This window comes from Cydia fagiglandana, chromosome 1, assembly GCF_963556715.1.
Source record: "Cydia fagiglandana chromosome 1, ilCydFagi1.1, whole genome shotgun sequence".
Taxonomy (NCBI): domain Eukaryota; kingdom Metazoa; phylum Arthropoda; class Insecta; order Lepidoptera; family Tortricidae; genus Cydia; species Cydia fagiglandana.
This window is the reverse complement of record NC_085932.1, coordinates 4,747,718-4,768,022: the sequence shown is the minus strand read 5'-3', so window position 1 is coordinate 4,768,022 and position 20,305 is coordinate 4,747,718. Positions and strand designations below refer to the sequence as shown.

The 20,305-nt window shown below is 39.5% G+C and overlaps 1 protein-coding gene across 1 annotated transcript; it reads right to left on the bottom strand.

Moving 5' to 3' along the window:
* Window positions 1-7,745: 7,745 nt before the first annotated feature.
* LOC134679051 (uncharacterized) lies at window positions 7,746-11,333 on the bottom strand. Its single transcript, XM_063537909.1, has 3 exons — window positions 11,065-11,333; window positions 10,123-10,891; window positions 7,746-9,813 (listed from the first exon to the last, which is right to left on the bottom strand). Exons 1-3 carry the CDS (start codon window positions 11,316-11,318, stop codon window positions 9,715-9,717), a joined length of 1,122 nt encoding a protein of 373 aa, XP_063393979.1. The 5' UTR covers window positions 11,319-11,333; the 3' UTR covers window positions 7,746-9,714.
* Between the last annotated feature and the right edge of the window lie 8,972 nt (window positions 11,334-20,305).

Sequence of the window (20,305 nt, the reverse complement as noted above, 5' to 3'; positions counted from 1 at the left end):
ATTCAAGTTCAAGCGATAATGCTTGATTTTATAGGTAAATATTTTAAGAAAATATACATAAAACCCGTACAATGATAATAACAGCTTTTGTCTCTTGTATTGTATTGTATTGTAGCTCGGGCGATTTTCCGCAACTCGACGTCTTGCGCCTATTTTGCGTGATAGGGGGTGGGCTAGTCTTGCCAGCCCAGCTCCTCGAGGAATCCTATCAAACCTTTGATGTTGAGTAGGACCTCGGGGAGGTCACTCGGGGATCCGAGATGTTTTGCCCTGTATGGGGCCAATCCGCTGCATTCCAACACCACGTGAGAGGCTGTTTCTTCTTCCTCCATGCATCCACGGCATAGGGGACTGTCTGTGACACCTGTTATAAAAAGATGTTTGTTAAAAAGTCCATGACCTGTTATGACACTGGTTACCATACTCAGTCGAACCTTTCCTAGTTGAAGGAGCGCCCTTGTGAGCTTACCGTTCATGCTAGGCATGGCCTGCTTGGCCTGTCTGCATCCAGTTTGGTTTAGCCAGTGTTCTGTGTGTAGTTTCCCTGTACGTGCCAGCAGCATTGAGCGTACCTTACTAAACGGTATCGGGAGGATCGGTTCCGGGCCTATCGCCCCCGCACCCGATCCTTGTCTGGCGAGCTCGTCCGCGGCGTCGTTACCTCGGGATCCACTGTGTCCTTTGATCCATTGTAAGGTGATCTTATTGTTCTGACATACCTCCATTAGTCGTTCGTGGCATTCGTGTATAAGTTTGGATGTGACTATATGGCTTTTTAGGGCCATTAAGACTGCTCTGCTGTCGGAGAGTATGCGGATGGAGGATCCTACTACCTTCCTTGCAGTGATGGCAGCCGCCGCGTTAATGATGCCCATGCTCTTTTTGTCTCTTTCTAACACTTACCAAATCAAGAAATGCTGGCCATTACACATCAAAAACTTTAAAAATGCCATGTAAATAGGACAAAATAAAAATCATTTTTTTTTATTTACTGGCCAGCCTTACATTGGTGACATCAAAAAGGCGGCAAATGATGGATATGTGGATATTTTTTAAATGTTTTAAATGGAATACTCAAAATCATGAGCTTTTTATGGCAGCCGATTCTGGGAAAAAGAAAGTGTCGCAAGATTTTTTCTGTTTCATTACCATATTTTGAATATTTTGATTGACTTTGTATGAGGGTAACCGAACGGAATGGAAGTAAAGTTGTATCCAGACAAGACAATTTTTCGCCAAACTGATGAAATTTTCCGATCGAACAGGGCCGTGCGGAAGCAAATACCAATTTGATTCCCCGATCACATCAGCAGGTGCGGACACAAAAATGCCAATTATTTTCATAGTAGAATGCAAATTGGTGATTTAATTTGTGTACGTCTGGACGCTAGATGAGATTGACCAATTATTTTCCTGAACAAATCGACTGATTTCGTCAGTCCCGTCTGGATACCCCTTTACGGAAAAAGTTACTTTCCTTTACTTTATATATATAGTTAGTCAAGCAGGTCTTGTCAGTAGAAAAAGGCGCAAAATTCAAATTTTCTATGAGACGATATCCCTTCGCGCACATTTTTCAAATTTGCCGCCTCTTTCTACTTACAAGATCTGCTTGATAGGCGTATCCAGACTAGGACATGTTTTGCCAATCTGATTAAATTGTCCGATCGAATCAGGACGTGCGGACGCAAACGCCAATTTGGCTCGCCGAATTCAACCGCCGATAATGACCGATATTACCGATAAAATGACGTGCGGACGCAAGAAACCAGAGGGCCTACCGCGAACCGTGTTCGACGTGTTGCCTCCCTTTCACACTTGCATACGAATTTACAAGTGCATCAGAGAGGCAACACGTCGAAAATGGTTCGTGGTAGGCCCTCAGTTTGTGTCGCCAGTATTTTCGTTCGATTTGCTTGACCATCTATCTATAGGTGCTTAGGCACTGGTCCCACCGCGAGCTAGTAAGCTATGAGCTATCGGCTATAAACACGAACATAATTTTTAAGAAAAAAAAACCGACTTCCATGGGGGCCGATGAAAGATTATTGTAGATGGTACACTATGTAGAAAAGGAGGTAAAACCACCCACTTTTCTACTAGCATTTCGCTTCTGTATAATGGCTCTTCTACAGGATGGGCCAACGCCGGCCACTCCAAGGGACGCAGCCATGTGGTAGAATGAGATAGCAATATCACTTGCTCCCTCTAACGCATAAATGCGTCCCTTGGAGTGGCCGGCGTTGGCCCATCGTGAAGAGGAGCCATGAGGGTCGTAGTTCTAGCCTAACCTAACCCACTCCTCAGATAGCAGTTCGGTTCTGTGCGGATCGCAGTTCGAACCTAATCAAACCCACTTTTCACGTAGCATTTCGTTTCTGTAAGGCTCGCAGTTCTAATCTAACCTAATCCTTGTTCGGTTCTGTGAGGATCGCAATTCAAACCTAACCTAACCCACTTAATGGCGCATGCCGTGCGGTGTACGGGGGTTTAAGCGGGAGGGGCTAGTAAGATTGGCATCATCGTACTTTATACCTACATTAATTTTATGATAGGTAATCATAGTTGTTTATTTAGTTAAGGTATCATAGTGGTTTTCTGGGTCAAGGTCCGGGTCCGAGTCCGGGTCCGAGTCCGGGTCGAGTCCGGGTCCGAGTCCGGGTCCGAGTCCGGGTCCGAGTCCGGGTCCGTGTCCGGGTCCGAGACCGGGTCCGAGTCCGGTTCCGAGTCCGGGTCCGAATCCGGATCCGAGTCCGGGTCCGAACCGGATCCGGGTCCGGGTCCGAACCGGATCCGGGTCCGGGTCCGAACCGGATCCGGGTATGAGTCCGAGTCCGGGTCCCAGTCCAAGTCAAAATCGAAATTCGTAATCACCAAACGTGTACCATGAGTCATTGAAGAGTTCTGTTCTGGTCATCATCAGCAGTTCCACTTCATCAAATGCGACAGTTTTTAATGTAAATGCTTGATTTTATGATGAAAATACAAAAAAATCTATACGTATGCCTTTAATATTTGAGGAGTTCCCTCGATTCCTTATGGATCCCATCATCAGAACTCGAGCTTGACAAAAATGTGGCTTAAAAACTTAACTTGCTTAACGAACATAACGAAAAGGAAAAATCGCCAAACGTGAACTATGCGTCGTTTAAGAGTTCTGTTCTGATCATCATCAGCAGTTCCACTTCATCAAATGCAACAGTTTTTAATGAAAATGCTTGATTTTTTTATGTAAATACAAAAATCTCTATACGCATGCCTTTAAGATTTGAGAAGTTCCCTTGATTCCTCATGGATCCCATCATCAGAACTCGAGCTTGACAAAAATGTGGCTTAAAAACTTAACTTGCTTAACAAACATAACGACGAGGACAAATCGCCAACCGTGAACTATGCGTCGTTGAAGAGTTCTGTTCTGATCATCATCAGCAGTTCCACTTCATCAAATGCAACATGAAAATGCTTGATTTTCTGATGTAAATACAAAAATCTCTATACGCATGCCTTTAAGATTTGAGGAGTTCCCTTGATTCCTCATGGATCCCATCATCAGAACTCGAGCTTGACAAAAATGTGGCTTAAAAACTTAACTTGCTTAACAAACATAACGAAGAGGACAAATCGCCAACCGTGAACTATGCGTCGTTAAAGAGTTCCGTTCTGATCATCATCAGCAGTTCCACTTCATCAAATGTTACTTTTTTGGGTGTATATGCTTGATTTGTTGATACTTAAGTTCCGAAAAACTCACTGGTACGAGCCGGGGTTTGAACCCGCGACCTCCGGATTGAAAGTCGCACGCTCTTACCGCTAGGTCACCAGCGCTTATGTGGAGTGCAAGTAAGAGAACAAATTAAAGTCCCGCATCATTACCTAGGTCATGAACATTTTATGAATGCCAAATGTAAAAGAGGCAATCTACAAGGGAAAAAACATGACCAGTCTTGAGTTTCATAGCGGCCACTTGCGGCCGCTTGAATGTACCAGAACGTAAGCTTAGCGGACTGGAAAACGAAAAGTTGTATTCAGGAGATACAATGGGTGGTTTTTATACGCAATCACATAATTATTAGGTATTATTTCTGCATTTGAATATACCTAATAGGTAGAAACTTCCAATGACACTTTGGCATTATTCCGATTTTCGTCGCACTTTTGATATTTTGACAGCTAATCTTGTACATTCTAGGCCCGTGGGTGTAAGTGCATAAAAAGATGGAGGAGCGAAGCCGACTGACAATCTTCACTAAGTAGCTAGTTGAAGGCGGTAGAAGAAGATTTGCAAGGTAAGTGTAATTACAATTCATAACTATACTTGGTCAAGCAGATCTTGTCAGTAGAACAAGGCGGCAAATTTGAAAAATGTAGGCGCGAAGGGATATCGTCTCATAGAAAATTTGAATTTCGCGCCTTTTTCTACTGACAAGATTTGCTTGACCATCTATATTTGCGGGCTGTTAAAGCCCTATAGTACCTAAAATGTCTAACAAGAAAAAAATGTCGTATCTGGTTCGTAAATCTGGGACTATTCTGACATAGACTGACATCACGTCTTATTTGGGACACTTCATCCAGATCCAGTTCCTTGTGTCCACTTGATCAGTAATCCGGTGACAATGCGATGTTAGGATATTATTAAGCTAGTCTGATGTACCTAGATGAACATAGAAACTATGTAAGAAAACAACGTAATAAAAAAGAGCGTATTCCGTCTTAAAGGCCTGTAACGCACTTGCAGCCCCTCTGGTGTTGCAGGTGTCCATGGGTGATGGATTATCAGGTGATTCGTCTGTTCGTTTGCTTCCTAAAGGCCTGTGCACACCGGCTGCGTGTTCGTAGACATGCACGTGCACGTTGTAATATGAGATCTTTATGAGCGACGGCACACCGCTTGCGTGACGTGTGCGTGCACGGTTGAAACATTTTGGAGTATCCGCACCCTTTGGGAGACATTTGTTTATATTTCGAACATTTCCAAACTTACTTTATAAAAAAATATTAGTTGAAGACAGAGTGGACAGAAAATACACTACACCTTTATTCTTACAGCTTTTTCGAAAAATTACAGCTTTCTAGCACAAACGATCACGGACGATAGCCTTGGACGGACAGACAGACAGATGGACATGGCATAACTATAAGGGTTCCTAGTTGACTACGGAACCCTAATACCAATGGGATTTAAAAAATCATGACTTCCAGTTTGGAAGCCTTACTTCCTCAGTTAAATACCAGCCCTTCCATTTCTCTAATCTCTTAAAAATAAAAATAATGTATGAACAAAATGTACATCCTAAAAGCAAGTACATACTTATCTGTTCCGCGTTTCATCCCCAGTGCGGCAGTACTAAAGGTCAGAGGTTACACGGGCATACAAGCCTAGGCAACGTAGCTGTTTGCGGCTATTTACATGCGTACATTATTTGCCTCGTTTCTGAAAACAACGTGTTTTCAACTTGTTTATGGAAACAGGTTGAAAATACACTTGTACTTATTTCAACGGGCGAGCAAATTAACTTAATTCTCATACAGATCAAATAGGTACCTACCAGCGTGAGGTATACCATACCTACTAGAGTGGCTACTTACCGGTACGTCTGTGTTGTAACTCTCTTATGGTTCGTCTCAAGAAGGCGTTATACCTACTTAGTTGGTAAAAACTCGAACCATACTCGTATGAGTCTATCTACCGCCCACCCATCGCCCAGCACCCATAGTAGGTACAAGCTTTAGCTTAGTTTGGGGCTAGGTTGATCTGTGTACGATGTCACCTATTTTTTTAATCTACATTTAGAAATCATTCTGATGTTAATGTGCGTTCGAATTGGTCTGCTTCTCGTTATTGCAGGCGGATATGACGAAACTATACCTAAGGGTGGGTCAGACCGGTTATTTGAGCGTAGGTCCGAGTACGCGCGTGTAAGCTCGTATAGACCAAATCTCCCTACCCTACACTGGGAATAGGGAAAAATAACGCGCGTGTAAGCTCGCAAAAACCAAATCTCCCTACCCTACACTGGGAATAGGGAAAAATAACGCGCGTGTAAGCTCGCAAAAACCAAATCTCCCTACCCTACACTGGGAATAGGGAAAAATAACGCGCGTGTAAGCTCGCAAAAACCAAATGTAGGAAAATAAGGTACTAACGCGGTTGTAAGCTCGTTACTCCGAAACGACCGTATACGTGCAGAAAATTACGTTAGTCTGAAACCGCCCTAAGGATTTTGTATATAAGCTATTGCGTGGTAATGATGACGATGATTGATAAAAACTATCCTATGTTCTTTTTTGGGCCTCAAAATACAATATCTCCATACCAAATTTCATCTATATCGGTTCAGTCGGTTTAAGCGTGAAGAGATAACATAACTACAGAGTTACGTTCGCATTTATAATTTATAATACTAGCTTTTTCCCGCGACTTCGTCTGCGTGGAGTTAGTTTGGGTAGCTTAATTTTTATTCTATCCGCTTTTTTAGATTCCCCATACAAACTTCCAACCCCCCTTTTCACCCCCTTTAAGGGTAATTTTGCGATAAAAACTACCTATGTCCTTCCCCGGGACTCAAACAATCTCTGTACCAAATTTCATCTAAATCGGTTCAGCGGTTTAAGCGTGAAGAGGTTACAAACAGACACACGCTTTCGCATATAAATTACTAGCTTTTGCCCGCGAGTTCTTCTGTGTGGAATTAGTACCAGTAGTTAGACTAAGTACAGCGCCTGGATAAAATCTAATGGCAATAATTTCGCACATAATGCTTAATTGACTCTTGGATTGGATTGATGTATTTGACTCTTGGAGACCCTATACATCTCTAAGGATAATTTGACTAACTATCTTATAATCTTTTAGTTCCGACTCTTACGGCTCGATTCGGAAAATGAATTAGATTAGATCTACTAGACCTCAATAACAAGTTACGATATGAATAACTTAAAGATATTTGTAAGATAGATATGTCAAATTTGACGTTTCCGCGATTCTGGAGGTCCTCTTGAACGATTTCGACAAGTTATGACTTAGATATCCAAGTCACATCTAGTCGATATCTAAAGTAAATCTAGTTGATCTTTATATCGTCTCTAGATCTTGTGATTATCTCGTTTCCCGAATACGCGTGTTAGAGACTTTTACAGCTTTAAATAATTTTAGATTTTTGTTTTTGTATGTTTTTTTTAAATATTATTATAGTTTTTTGTTTGTAATTCGACATTTAAAGACTTTAATATACTTACATTATTTTAACTAGTTCGATTTGATATTTGCGGTTAGATGTATACCTACCTATGTTACAATTTTTGAAGTGTTTTTTTTTTGCTTGTATGTAAATTCCAATTTAATGTGTGCCCTTGTGGCCTAGTTGCTGAGTAAATGTTGATGTTTGATGTTTGTTTGACGTATTGCTTACACCAATTAACAGGCAATTCATTAATTTTGTCATTTCTACCCACCTTTTCACGCTCTTTAGGGAAGACTTCCGACATAAAAACTATCCTATGTCCTTCCCCGAGACTCAAACTAAATCCGTTTAGCGGTTTAAGCGTGAAGAGGTGACAGACAGACAGACACACTTTCGCATTTATAATACTTAATAGTAGGTATGTATTGAGTATGGATTAGCAGGGATTGGCTGTGGATCTTTCTAAAAAAATATAGCCAAGGAATGAAATTTGTTGATTTGATTAAAATTTTGAGTTATGGCTTTAAAAGTGAAGAAGGGAAAATTTAAAACACAGCTCAGTTTAATATTGTTGTAATGATTTAATTCCCAGTTTTTTTACACAACTTCTTTAAATAGCTCTCTAAGTTTAGGACTTTTGTCCATAGGTACATTTTATGTTATTTCTACTATATATATGTAATTAAAATAAAACTTTCTATTTCACCAAAGTATGTTTCTATAAAATATAAATTGATAGGCATTTTTTTTCCCGTGCACTTACATTCAGCGGGACGTTTTTAAACAGCATCTATTTTTTATTTTACCATTCAACTGGACAGACTATTGAAATAGTAAGATGTCTAGGCACTATGATTAAAACTGCTCTTATAAAATACCATGCTCTAAACAAGAAATAAATTTAGATCCCAAAAGAACCTCAAACATTTATACTGTAACGGCTATTAACATTAAGATTTTTATTCAGTAAATGCCTAACTATTTACATTTTTTCATGTTTATTGTAATACTTTACAGATCGCTACTTATTTGTTATCAATCGGGATAATTGCGACTACGGGGAAATGCGTTTTCCTACAGTTAAAAGATTACATGCACCCACCTTTACAACTGGCATTTTCCTAGCTACCTGGTTTATTGAAAGTAGGTACATTTACCCCGTGGACACAATTAACTCGGTTGACATTATCTATCTTTGGAGTCACAAAGGATCGTTAGTATATACTAGCTCCATTACTTTTTCTTTCTTTAAAGTTAAGATTTTGATTGGAACATCGCACTAATTTGAAAATCAAATCGGTAACCTTTTCTGAAAATCCTCTGAACAACGATATTGTTTTTATATTTATTATTTTTCATTTGTTTGTGAAACTAAGTATTCTAACGATCCTTTAAATGTAATGACCATCATTTAATACTGGAAAGTAAATATATAAACAGATATGTTTTAGTTTACAGAGATACCTACGTCCACATATTGTACGAAAGTAGGAGCGTACAGAAAAACCAAACGTTTACCGCGTCTTTCAAGAATGACAAAGAAGTATTTTTAGTAAAAAAGCTAATTTGCTCGAATAGAAACGAGGACGCAATATTATACTCTATTGATTCAATAAAAGGTCTTAGAGACCTGGTAATGTAAAGCCGTAAAGCTAACGATATCACTCATCCCCCCTCTTTAGAGAACATTCTTACACAGATAGATACGAACTATGTGTTTATGTTTTTGCTTTGCAAAATATTTAGTGGTATTGTCTAGACATTGTAAGTTGAATGAATTAGCACTCGTGTAAAAGTATAAAGAATCTACTTATTCTACCCTCAACATTAGGCCAAGAAAAGTCAGATTTAAAAACTGTTCAATACGACTTCAAACAAGACAAGATTTCTTATAGAGATCTATATAAAATACAATAGCAATTATTTTCATTCCCTCTGAAAGAGTTCAGGAGGTTACTATGTCTCTCTTTTTTCCAGAACCCTTACTTAGTTCCAGATATAATAGCGCTGATATTCTACAAACATCATTAATAACATTTTATTTCTATCTAAATAATAATAAGTCTTAAATATAATCAGTACAGGTATTTACAAATGCACACTTGTGCGAATTGATTAGCTGCCACTCGAAGGAGCAACATTTCGTCGACATCTTTTAGCACATAATTATACCATCGACAATTTAATGGAGATTATAGTCACATTTTGTACGATTATTAACACCCATATTACACGTTATTTAGTTAGTTATTTATATACCATCGTAGTAAACAATCGAAAAATTATTTGACTACTCAGAAGATGATACACAGGACTTTGATATTTCGCCAGAAGTGGACAACAGGACATGTTTACTAATTATAATATTCCAATAAGATGCCTTTAAGTAATGGATATGACCAAACTCTAAGTTTTTTTTGTCGTTTTGATCGTAGGCCCGGGACTGTCCGTCCAGGTCGTTGCAATAGATACCTATTAAGCTACAAATTACTCAGTCTCATAATTGTTGGCGATAGTCAGGAGAATTTCTTTAAGTTGGTATGCGGTGCTTGAGGCCTCGCAGCTCCATGACCAGATCGGAATCTCCCGCCACGAAACGCTTGTTGATTTTTCGCGATTTTGCAGAGTCCTATGGACAAAACAACATAACTTAGTTCTAGGTTTAAACAAATTCGATACCTGAAAATAATACGTCTAAAAAGTTGTTTTCTTAAGGTAGCATGAAGACGGTGTTGTCTAGCGTCGCATAAGTCATTGCAGTTCTGAGAGTTGTTCGAATGACCCGGCCTCCGGGCTCGGGCCGTGTCACCCGCCACCCCCGGCCCGGCCGGCTATTTTTAGACACGGGGGTTTACCGTTTCACCGAGTTGGAAAACAAGTGACATCATTCCGATTCTAAAGCTATAACACTAAAAAACATTTGATCAATCCCACTCACCTCAGATTGTGTGTGAATTGACTCTTTTTCTTTCTGCAACAGTTTCGCGAGTCTGCCGTAGAATGCCGACGCCCTTTTGTTTTCGTCGCTCTGATGTTTGTGGGAGTTCGCCGGCCGGGGCACCATGATCTCCGCTTGTCCAACCTTCGCCGTGGTTGTCGTCACTGGCGCGGTAGTAGTGACGCTTCTCTTGTTGCCGCCGTCCCAGTTAATGAAGCCTTCGTCGTTAGGGTAGTCATCTTCTTCTTCGATTTTGGGAACTGTTTTTGGAACGTGGTACAGTGGTTTGCCCGCTAACGCCTTGAGTTCACGAACATCTTCATCTTCGACGTCGCGCTCTTCGTAGTCGACTGTGGGGAAGGCCGCTCGGGCGTTCTCGCGCCGCCTTTGGGCGTCCTGGGCCATTTGTGTGAGGATCAAGTTGTCCAGGAAAGCTGCGCTCACATCGTCCACGTCATTGGGGCGCCAGTGAGGAGAGGCATCACTTTCAAACCATGTTTCTTGTCCGATCGGGAGAGCTGCGAACCTCTCCTCTTGCCTCTTCGGAGCCTCATTTGTGAAATGTCCGTATGGATCATAGAAGTACGGATAAGGAACTTGCCCATATACCTCGGGCGCGTTTACTGTAGGATTATCGTAGTAGTATTGTACTTTCGGTGCGTAATAGTAATCATCGTCTTGATATTCATGGGATGGTTGCGGGTACATGGGCCATGCCGAATAGGCACCACATTGCACGGTAAAACAACCAACCACGAAAGCCCATAATCTATAAAAAAAAAGGAAAATATTGAAGTACAAGCACCTATTGCCAATTATTTACGAAATTAATATCGACAAAATGGTCATGAAAATTCTTAATCTCACAAGTGTTATTTTTGATTTTATTTTGGAAAAATGACTAATTTATGAGTTTTATAAATGAATCGGATATCCACCCACCTTATGCTCGGGATCTGCATGTTGCACTTTTTATCACTTTTCGTTGTTACTTGGTTCGCGAGTAGGGCACGACTATGCGAGGCGGGAGCTCCGGGGGGCTTTATAAGCATCGCGCCCACGCGTGCCGCCCACACTCTCAATGAACCTCCGCCCTGCCCCTTCCCTGTACGAGCCCGTGCCTCCCCGGGGGTCGTGTCGCCCCCGTCTCCCCGACTCCACTCTGCTATCGATCGCGCCCGCAGATTATTATTCATCTCGCTAAATTGTGACACTTTTTTTTTCTCACCAGACACATTCACTACAATATTGGCATAGGCTAGAGCTATGCCAAATTAGATGTCGGATTTATGGGTTCTATTATTGAACAGGAAATAATGTCCTGTTCGTGTGGCGGGGCGCTGTGGAAAATTTCTTTGTTGAGAAACGTGACTTGTTCAGCTCGAATTTGAACTGTAAGTGCGTGAAGGGATTGCATCAGGGATCTGATAATAACTGTTTGGAGTAGTGGTCACCACCACCAGTGGTGGCCATATGACCAGATTGAAAGGACCATTTCTTTATATGTCATTTTTAAAGTTTTATTTGTGCCATTTAAATAAATTATTCTTAAATACTTATGAAGTCAGCGTAGTAACAGGTAAAAGTATACGAAGATATTTTTTCGGATTTATGTGGGCGTACCTTGCCCACATAGCACTTACTTATCCCAGTTATCTCCCTGGATAATGAGATGGGCGTTCAAACAATATTTGAATTATTAAATGCCAAAGTTCGCCAAGTAAATTTCTAGTACTATTTGATCTAAAACAGACAGGGGTAGCAGCCTAGTTGGTTAACCACCAGTATAATGACTATTAATGACTCACTTCTACTTAGTATAAATGAGCTAAATACTCTTCCACATTGATGAGGGTCATGGTACGCTCTGACGTCGTGTAAGCGTATTTAATGTCCTTTTTTCAATTATGTATTAATCTACATATTTATTTAATCCGTATTACAAAACAAAGCACAAGGAAAATAGGTACAACGTGCAAAAGGCTAACTTAATGCCATAAGGCATGCTCTACCAGTCAACCTTAGACTATGAGGTTCTTTTCCACCATTTTCTCTAATCTTGCAGAAGCAGCTTGATGTTTAGGGCTATTCGGAAAGTTTCCAAAAAGTTGCAAAGGTTCTCGGAGAATTCATTTAAATATAATAAAAAACCGGGAAAGTACGAGTCAGGCTCGCACACGAAGGGTTCCGTACCATAAAGCAAAAAAAAAACGGAAAAAAATGCAAAAAGAAAACGGTCACCCATCCAAGTACTGACCATGCCCGACGTTGCTTAACTTTGGTCAAAAATCACGTTTGGGTCAAAAACATTCTGTGTTCGCGTCTTTCCTGTAGACATACACAAGAGTTAAGGGCTATAAAGGTTAATTTTCTTATTTAACCCTTATCCACGTGAAAAGGTCCTCCTTTTATTTAGAGAACTATGATAAAATCATTACTTACATGCCCACAAGCTGTTAACTATTGCCCACAGGAGAGAAAACTAGCGTGTTCGCGCGAACTGTACATTTTTCTCTCCTGTGGGCAATAGTTAACAGCTTGTGGGCATGGAAGTAATGATTTTATCACAGTTCTCTGAATAAAAGGAGGACCTTTTCACGTGGATAAGGGTTAAATAAGAAAATTATCCTTTATAGCCCTTAACTCTTGTATATGTCTACAGGAAAGACGCGAACACAGAATTTTTTTGACCCGTTTGCTGTATGGGAGCCCCACTTAAATCTTTATTTTATTCTGTTTTTAGTATTTGTTGTTATAGCGACAACAGAAATACATCATCCGTGAAAATTTCAACTGTCTAGCTATCACGGTTCGTGAGATACAGCCTGGTGACAGACAGACGGACGGTCGGACGGACGGACGGACAGCGAAGTCTTAGTAATAGGGACCCGTTTTACGCTTTGGGTACGGAACCCTAAAAAAATGAAATGGAAGTTTAATTTTCGTTAAAAATTATGAGAATTAAATTGTCATCCATTTCTAAATTTGATCCTCCAACTGCACCTTTTGTTTTTCTGTGAGTATAATATGATTCTTTTGCATTAGCCAAGATAAAGTTAAATGACTGTAGGTAATACTTTAATTGTACCTACGGCGACCAGTGGGCGTCGCAAACAATTTCCACCGTCAGTTTTTCTACACTACCATTAACAAACCTCTCTCAACTGGACAACTAGTCCCCAGTATTATTTGAACCCAGGATTCAGAACGACTGATTTGTATTCAAAGACCAAATTATGCTAGTCTTTTTCAAGTACTTGTAAATAAGAATTGCTCGTCGTAGCCAACGGACCACGCATTTTCCTTTCAATAGAAAATTAATTGAAAAAAAAAACAATATAGACGATATCATTGTTTTGACGGCTTTGTATAATGTAGTTGTAGGCCTCCACAAAGCCAAGCTACAGTCTGAAAATAGCTAAATCTAAAAGGGTGTGTGACTTATGGCCCCCCGATGCTATCTTTGTATTGTCTTTGCGTGGGCGGGCACGAGGTCTTATAGGTGTTTAACCCTTCAAGTTATTAAGAGGCAAATGGAGTCGTCATTTCTCCATACAAACGTACTCGACTGTTTCCTCCGTGGTTTTTGAGCAGAGCAATAATTTATTCAACATAGGTGATTATTATTAATATCCGTGTCGGACTGTTTATTTTTTATATTTTTGGTTTTAATATTTTAAGTGCGCTAGAGCACTTCATATATTCGCAAAAAGGGCCTAATTTACTAGGCCGCAAAGAGAAGCATGGTGTTCAAAACTGACATCAATTAGCCTAAAAAGCAAAACAGTCTGGCATAGGCAATGTCATTACCATTTAGATCTCAAAATTTTGTTACATCTGGTTAAGTTTTGGAAGAGGAAATAGTCGAGTACGAAAGCTCGTTTTTTGAGATTTTTACCTACGCAAGATTTTTCGCCTAATCTGGCGTTGTCCTTTACGCACTAGTTATAGGATCCGCTTCCGTTAGCGAGACGGATATATTCACTTAATATATTTTAATTTTGGCTCCCGTATCCTCTTAGTAAAATTATTAATCTACCCCGCTCGAGTCAAAAGCTTTCAAATCTTCAAATCATCAAAATCTTTGATTAGTGCGAGTAGGTGTTTATTTTCACTGCAAGTTATTAAAATTATACATTTTGCGTTTGCGTCAAATCCGGTAGTTCTGATTTTTTGCAGGCTTGTTTATGATGTTGGCCCAATGAATAATCCAAGTTTGTGACCTCGAGCGCCGAACGCAACTTTGTCAAAAATCGAATAAACCGCAATTTTTTTTAGATTTGGGCGATTATAACCCTAAAGTACTAGTTTTTGATTAAGACACTAGAATTGTCTCTGTACATCTAATATTTTCCGAAATAAAGCCTTTCAAAATTTTATAATTTTACATCAGTTCTTAGCTATAATATAAGGGTTAGGTAGGTAATTTATATGGAATTCATCACCGACGCGTTCTACAAAATATTTATTTACCATAAAAAAATGTATGAGTGCCTATTTTGAAAAAATATAAAAATTTAAATATAAAATTTTGAAAGGCTTTATCTCGGAAAATATTAGATGTACAGAGACAATTCTAGTGTCTTATTGTAGCAAATTTAGTCTACTTTAAAAACGCCCTAGGAAGTTACTACCAAAAACTAGTACTTTAGGGTTATAATCGCCCAAATCTAAAAAAATTGCGGTTTATTCGATTTTTGACAAAGTTGCGTTCGGCGCTCGAAGTCACAAACTTGGATTATTCATTGGGCTAACATCATAAACAAGTCTGCAAAAAATCAGAACTACCGCATTTGACGCAAAAGAGCCAGGTTACAAAATTCGACAAATTTACTGGATTGCATTGTGAGATTATACGAAAAAAATTACAAATAGCTATTAGGTACCTACAGAAATCATAACGTTAACTTGTTGACTCTTTGGAAACTATATGAAATTTTGTTTTACTGTTTCATGATCTTAACTGGTTATCTATCTATTATTAGTTATAGTACCCATGATGTACGCTGAGAGATTGATTACAATTTGTAGATATACCTATGCAAATAAAATGATAACCTTAAGTTTTCGCGATTTACTTTAGTTATGTGAAAACGTGCAATAATTGCATAAATATATGTTATAAATGTAACATGTATGTATGTTACAAATGATTGCTACTGGCTACGGCGTAGCCCCTGTGTGCCTAGCCTAGATGCCATGTAAGACGACGGCTATGATGTAGGTAGCGCTACGATCGTAGCTTACCGCTCTATAAATAAATGTAGGTATGGATTCAAATTGGCCGCGGTGATGATATATGAGTAATGAATAATGATTGACCGATCGATGGATTCTATGAGGATTAAGTATAGGCTGTAATTATCGTTGCTAAGTGATCATTATTGGTATGGTTATACAATTGAAATAACAGTAAAGTATTAGAGTTGGTTGAAAGAAACGATTTCAGGGTCAAATCTACCTACATACTAGTATTTGGACACCATAAAAATAAAAAAAGGAGGTTCCCAAGTCCATATGTTTATCTTTATTTAGTTATGATTCCACATAAAAATTTGTGTTATTCTACCAACCTTTAAGGAAACTACCTACATAAAGATTGACTGATTACGACTGAATTTTTCAATTCCTTCCAAATATCTACCTGGTTTTAATATAGTAAAACACTTTATTTTAAATATCACCTTTTCTATGTCCGCGCTGTGGGTGTCCTACGGAATTTTACCACCTAACTATAGGGTCTGTAGGGAAAAAGCTGACAACTATATTTAAATTAGACTCATTTAAATATAGTTGTCAGCTTTTTCCCTACAGACGCTACTACTACTACTACTACTTGCTATGCGTAGAAATAGACCTACTGTCGTATTCGAACTTCAAGATATTCACAAGAGACGACACGTACTAGATCCATTCTAGATACGTTATAGTTTAGATATCAACTAGTTCCCTTTTGCAGCGCAATTCGGGCAACCAATGTCACTTTTACGTTAGATAGAATAAGATATCTATTAGATGTGAATTGGATCTCTAAGTCATATCCTGTGGATATCGTTCAAGAGTATCTCCAGAATCGCGCAAATGTCAAATTTGACAAATTAGATCTTAAACATATCGTTATCGTATCTTGGTGATGTCTAAAAGATATCTAATAGATGTCTATTTCAAAATCCGAATCGGGCCCCTATTTACACTTATGCAAGTATGTGTAACATTTTGAAAGTAGATCGTGTGCAAAATAATTATTTCTATTTAAATCGAAAAAAAAAGGAAATTACTTACTAGTCCTACTACTGATATAACAAGAGAATTAAATGCATTATTTTTCTACCTATGAAAATATATTCAATAATTATCATAACACCCTGACTTTCCTAACTCCACGCAAAATCATAAGTAACAAAATAACTGAATACAACGGAACAAATATGAAATCACTGTGTTAAATAAATTACGAGTTACGAATGAGGTAATTTCAACATGCGTCGACCTTCATATCCTCTTCTAAACAATCTAAACGATAAGATTTAACGGTATTTTCGAAAATATCGCCCCAACGGCGCCAGTCGGTCATTGCCCTGATGTTTGCTTCCTCAACCTGATGCGTTCGCCTGCCGAATTGCACCCTGCACCTACCCTACCCTACCCCCTCCGATACGACCTACCCCATGGAGATGCTCTGTGGCTTCAGCTACAGCGGTATCTCGGTGTGCCCGGGCGGTATGTTACGTAATGTCTTATTAAATACTAGCTGTGCCCGCGGCTCCGCCCGCGTGGAATTCGGTTTGTGTCAGTAAGCTACTAAATATATAAAAAATAGTAAATTACATTACGCTGTATTTTATATTCAAAAAATTATAACATTTATAATTTCCTGCATGATAATTTCTTAAAATAATTCTTATTGTTTCATACTTTTTAGAGCGCGATTTGTAGTAGTCCGACTACGCCCGACTCTTTTAGTATGAGAAAGTCGAAGTCGCCTAGCTTTGGACCGCGTGCAATGCGCCACACACGTCGGGCAATTCCCGAATCTTTTAGTATGAGGGCGCCGAAGGAGCCCGGCTTTGGAACGCATTCAGCGCGCCACGTGCGTCGGGCTTAGCCCGACGCTTTGAGTATGAGGGAGCCTTCGGCTCCCAACTTTGGCAAGCGTACAGCGTGTCACGTACGTCGGGTCACGCCCGACGCTTTGAGTATGAGGGAGGCGCCCGGCTTTGGAACGCGTACAGCGTGCCACGTGCGTCGGGAGTAGCCCGACGCTTTGAGTATGAGGGTGCCTTCGGCGCCCAACTTTGGCAAGCGTACAGCGTGTCACGTACGTCGGTCTACGCCCGACTCTTTTAGTATGAGGGCGCCGAAGACGCCCTGCTTTGAAACGTGTACGTTACGCCCGACGCTCTGTGTATGAGGGAGCCGGAGGCGCCCGGCTTTGGAATGCGTACAACGTGTCACGTACGTCGGTCTACGCCTGACTTTTAGTATGAGGGCGCTGAAGGTGCCCTGCTTTGGAACGCGTACAGCGTGTCACGTAAGTCAGTCTACGCCCGACACTTTTAGTATGAGGGTGCCGTAGGCGCCCGGCTTTGGAACGCGTACAGCGCGCCACGTACGTCGGGCTACTCCCGACGCTTTTAGTATGAGGGCGCCGAAGGCGCCCGGCTTTGGAACGCGTACAGCGCGACACGTACGTCGGGTTAAGTCCGAAGCAGTGCCGGATTAAGATATTTTGATGCCCTAAGCATTTCTAGACCATGATGCCTCCTCTCCCTAGGGTCATTAAGATTACATTTTTTTTTTTGGTAAATTGAGTGAAGTTCATTGCAACATTACAGCTGAGAATGGAAATCAGTCACATCATTTTATCACGAATGTTGCAACAGAGTACCTAATGCTGCTGTATTCGCCACCCGAATGTCACCTTTATCATATCTTAGGTGAGAATGTAATTAAAAACGCGAGCAAAGCGAGCGGGAAATTTTTTCGATATAAAAACGCAATTTGATAGACAGTTGTAGTTTTTTACTTTTAGTATGGAAATCAGTCACATCATTTTATCACGAAAATTTACAGTGCTGCAGCAGTAACGTTGTAACAGAGTAATGCTGCTGCAGTCGCCACCTGAATGTCACCTTTATCATATCTCAGAAAGTGATTGAAAACGCGAGCGAAGCGAGCGCGAAAATTTTTCGATATAAAAACGCAATATGATAGACAGTTGTACATTTTTACTTTTAGTATGGAAATCAGTCACATTATTTTATCACGAAAATTGTCAGTGCTGTAGCAGTAACGTTGTAACAGAGTATTGCTGCTGCAGTCGCCACCCGAATGTCACCTGTATTTATTTATTTTAAACTTTATTGCACATACAAAAAGTACAACAGGCGGACTTAATGCCGGTATAGGCATTCTCTACCAGTCAACCATAGGGCGAAAGAGAAAAGCTTCCTGTATCATATATTAGAAAGTGATTGAAAACGCGAGCGAAGCGAGCGCGAACATTTTTCGATATAAAAACGCAATATGATAGACAGTTGTACATTTTTACTTTTAATATGGAAATCAGTCACATCATTTTATGACGAAAATTGACAGTACCGTAGCAGTAACGTTGCAACAGAGTAATGCTGCTGCAGTCGCCACCTGAATGTCACCTTTATCATATCTTAGAAAGTGATTGAAAACGCGAGCGAAGCGAGCGCGAAAATTTTTCGATATAAAAACGCAATATGATAGACAGTTGTACATTTTTACTATGTACTACTTAAGGCATTCAGAAGTTAAGGTGTAATAAAGAAACTCAGATAAATAAATATATACCTACATACAAACACGAACGCTGAAAACACAATACACTCTCTCTCTCTTTTTTTCGGGTAGTCGTGAAAAAGATGGCACTGTGCAATGAGGGGTAATTAATTGACTGTCTTTTAATTTTGTTGTATATTATAAAATCGACATAATTATTCAGTTAAATTTGTTGATGTCCGTACCCCCTCATCTAAACTTAGAGTTAATTTGGCAAAAACCTTCCTCGGTGGCTATTAATGTCACTACGTATTAAATTCAGCGCCATCTGTTAGTTTACCAGGGTACTCAATAGTGGTAGCACATATTTGAAAAAAGTTTGCCCCTCCTTCCTACGTAGCGCCATAAGATTCAGGGGCAAACTTAAATCAAGCGAGTGTTGTGGCTACCCCCCCTTTTAAGAGTTAAATTTTTATAGCCTATAACCTGGCCGGAGATTTTCTCGACAGATTAGTAAAGTTTGCATCAAAATCCGTTCAGCCGTTTTCACGTGATGCGCGTTCAAATAAACAGACAAACAGATAAACAGACAAACAGACAAATTCTAAAAACTGTTGGAACGTGTTCTGTTATCGATTCTAAGTATCCCCCGCCAACTTTTTTTCAAATATCTTCCATGTACAGACTTTCGACCCTCTACAGCTTTATTATATGTATAGATAGATAGATAGATATTAAAAACGGGTCACTCACGTATTTTAAGTCGAAAAACGCTCGACATGTTTCACTCGACTTCGACTTGTTTCATGTTGTGTTTTTAATATATTTAATATGTCTGAGTCTCACGGAAGTTTTGTTATTAAAATTACGTGATGTCTTAGTTCTATTGACTTTTGAATATTTAAATAAATATTTATACAATACAATAAAATGACTTACAAATACAAATAAGTTTATTTTGCATGAAATATGGTACAAAAGATTTTACCACATAGGTATTCTTTATTGCAGACCTCAATAGCAGAAAACAATACAAAAGAAAAGAGAAATAAAAGCAGAGGTAAATAAACAGGAGGTCTTATTGCTACAAAGCGATATACGGCTCGATTCCGAAAATGAATTAGATCTCTACTAGACCTCAACAAGTTACGATATTGATAATTTAAAGATATTTGTAAGATAGATATGTCAAATTAGACGTTTCCGCGATTCTGGAGGTCCTCTTGAACGATTTCGACTTAGATAGTTATGACTTAGATATCCAAGTCACATCTAGTCGATATCTAATGTAAATCTAGTTGAACTCTATATCGTTTCTAGATCTTGTGATTATCTCGTTTCCCGAATACGCGTGATATTCCAGACAACCTTTTACTTATTTAGATACTTAAGCACCTATAGAGGTATCTCGATAAATGTTACAAAACAAATA

Bases quoted from the DNA above. Each gene is read 5' to 3' on its own strand.
- LOC134679051 (XM_063537909.1), bottom strand. From the start codon at position 11,318: ATGAATAATAATCTGCGGGCGCGATCGATAGCAGAGTGGAGTCGGGGA. The intron at 10,892-11,064 runs GTGGGTGGATAT...TTTTTTTTATAG, and splicing joins ATGCAGATCCCGAGCATAAG to ATTATGGGCTTTCGTGGTTG. The intron at 9,814-10,122 runs GTGAGTGGGATT...TTTTGTCCATAG, and splicing joins CAATTCACACACAATCTGAG to GACTCTGCAAAATCGCGAAA.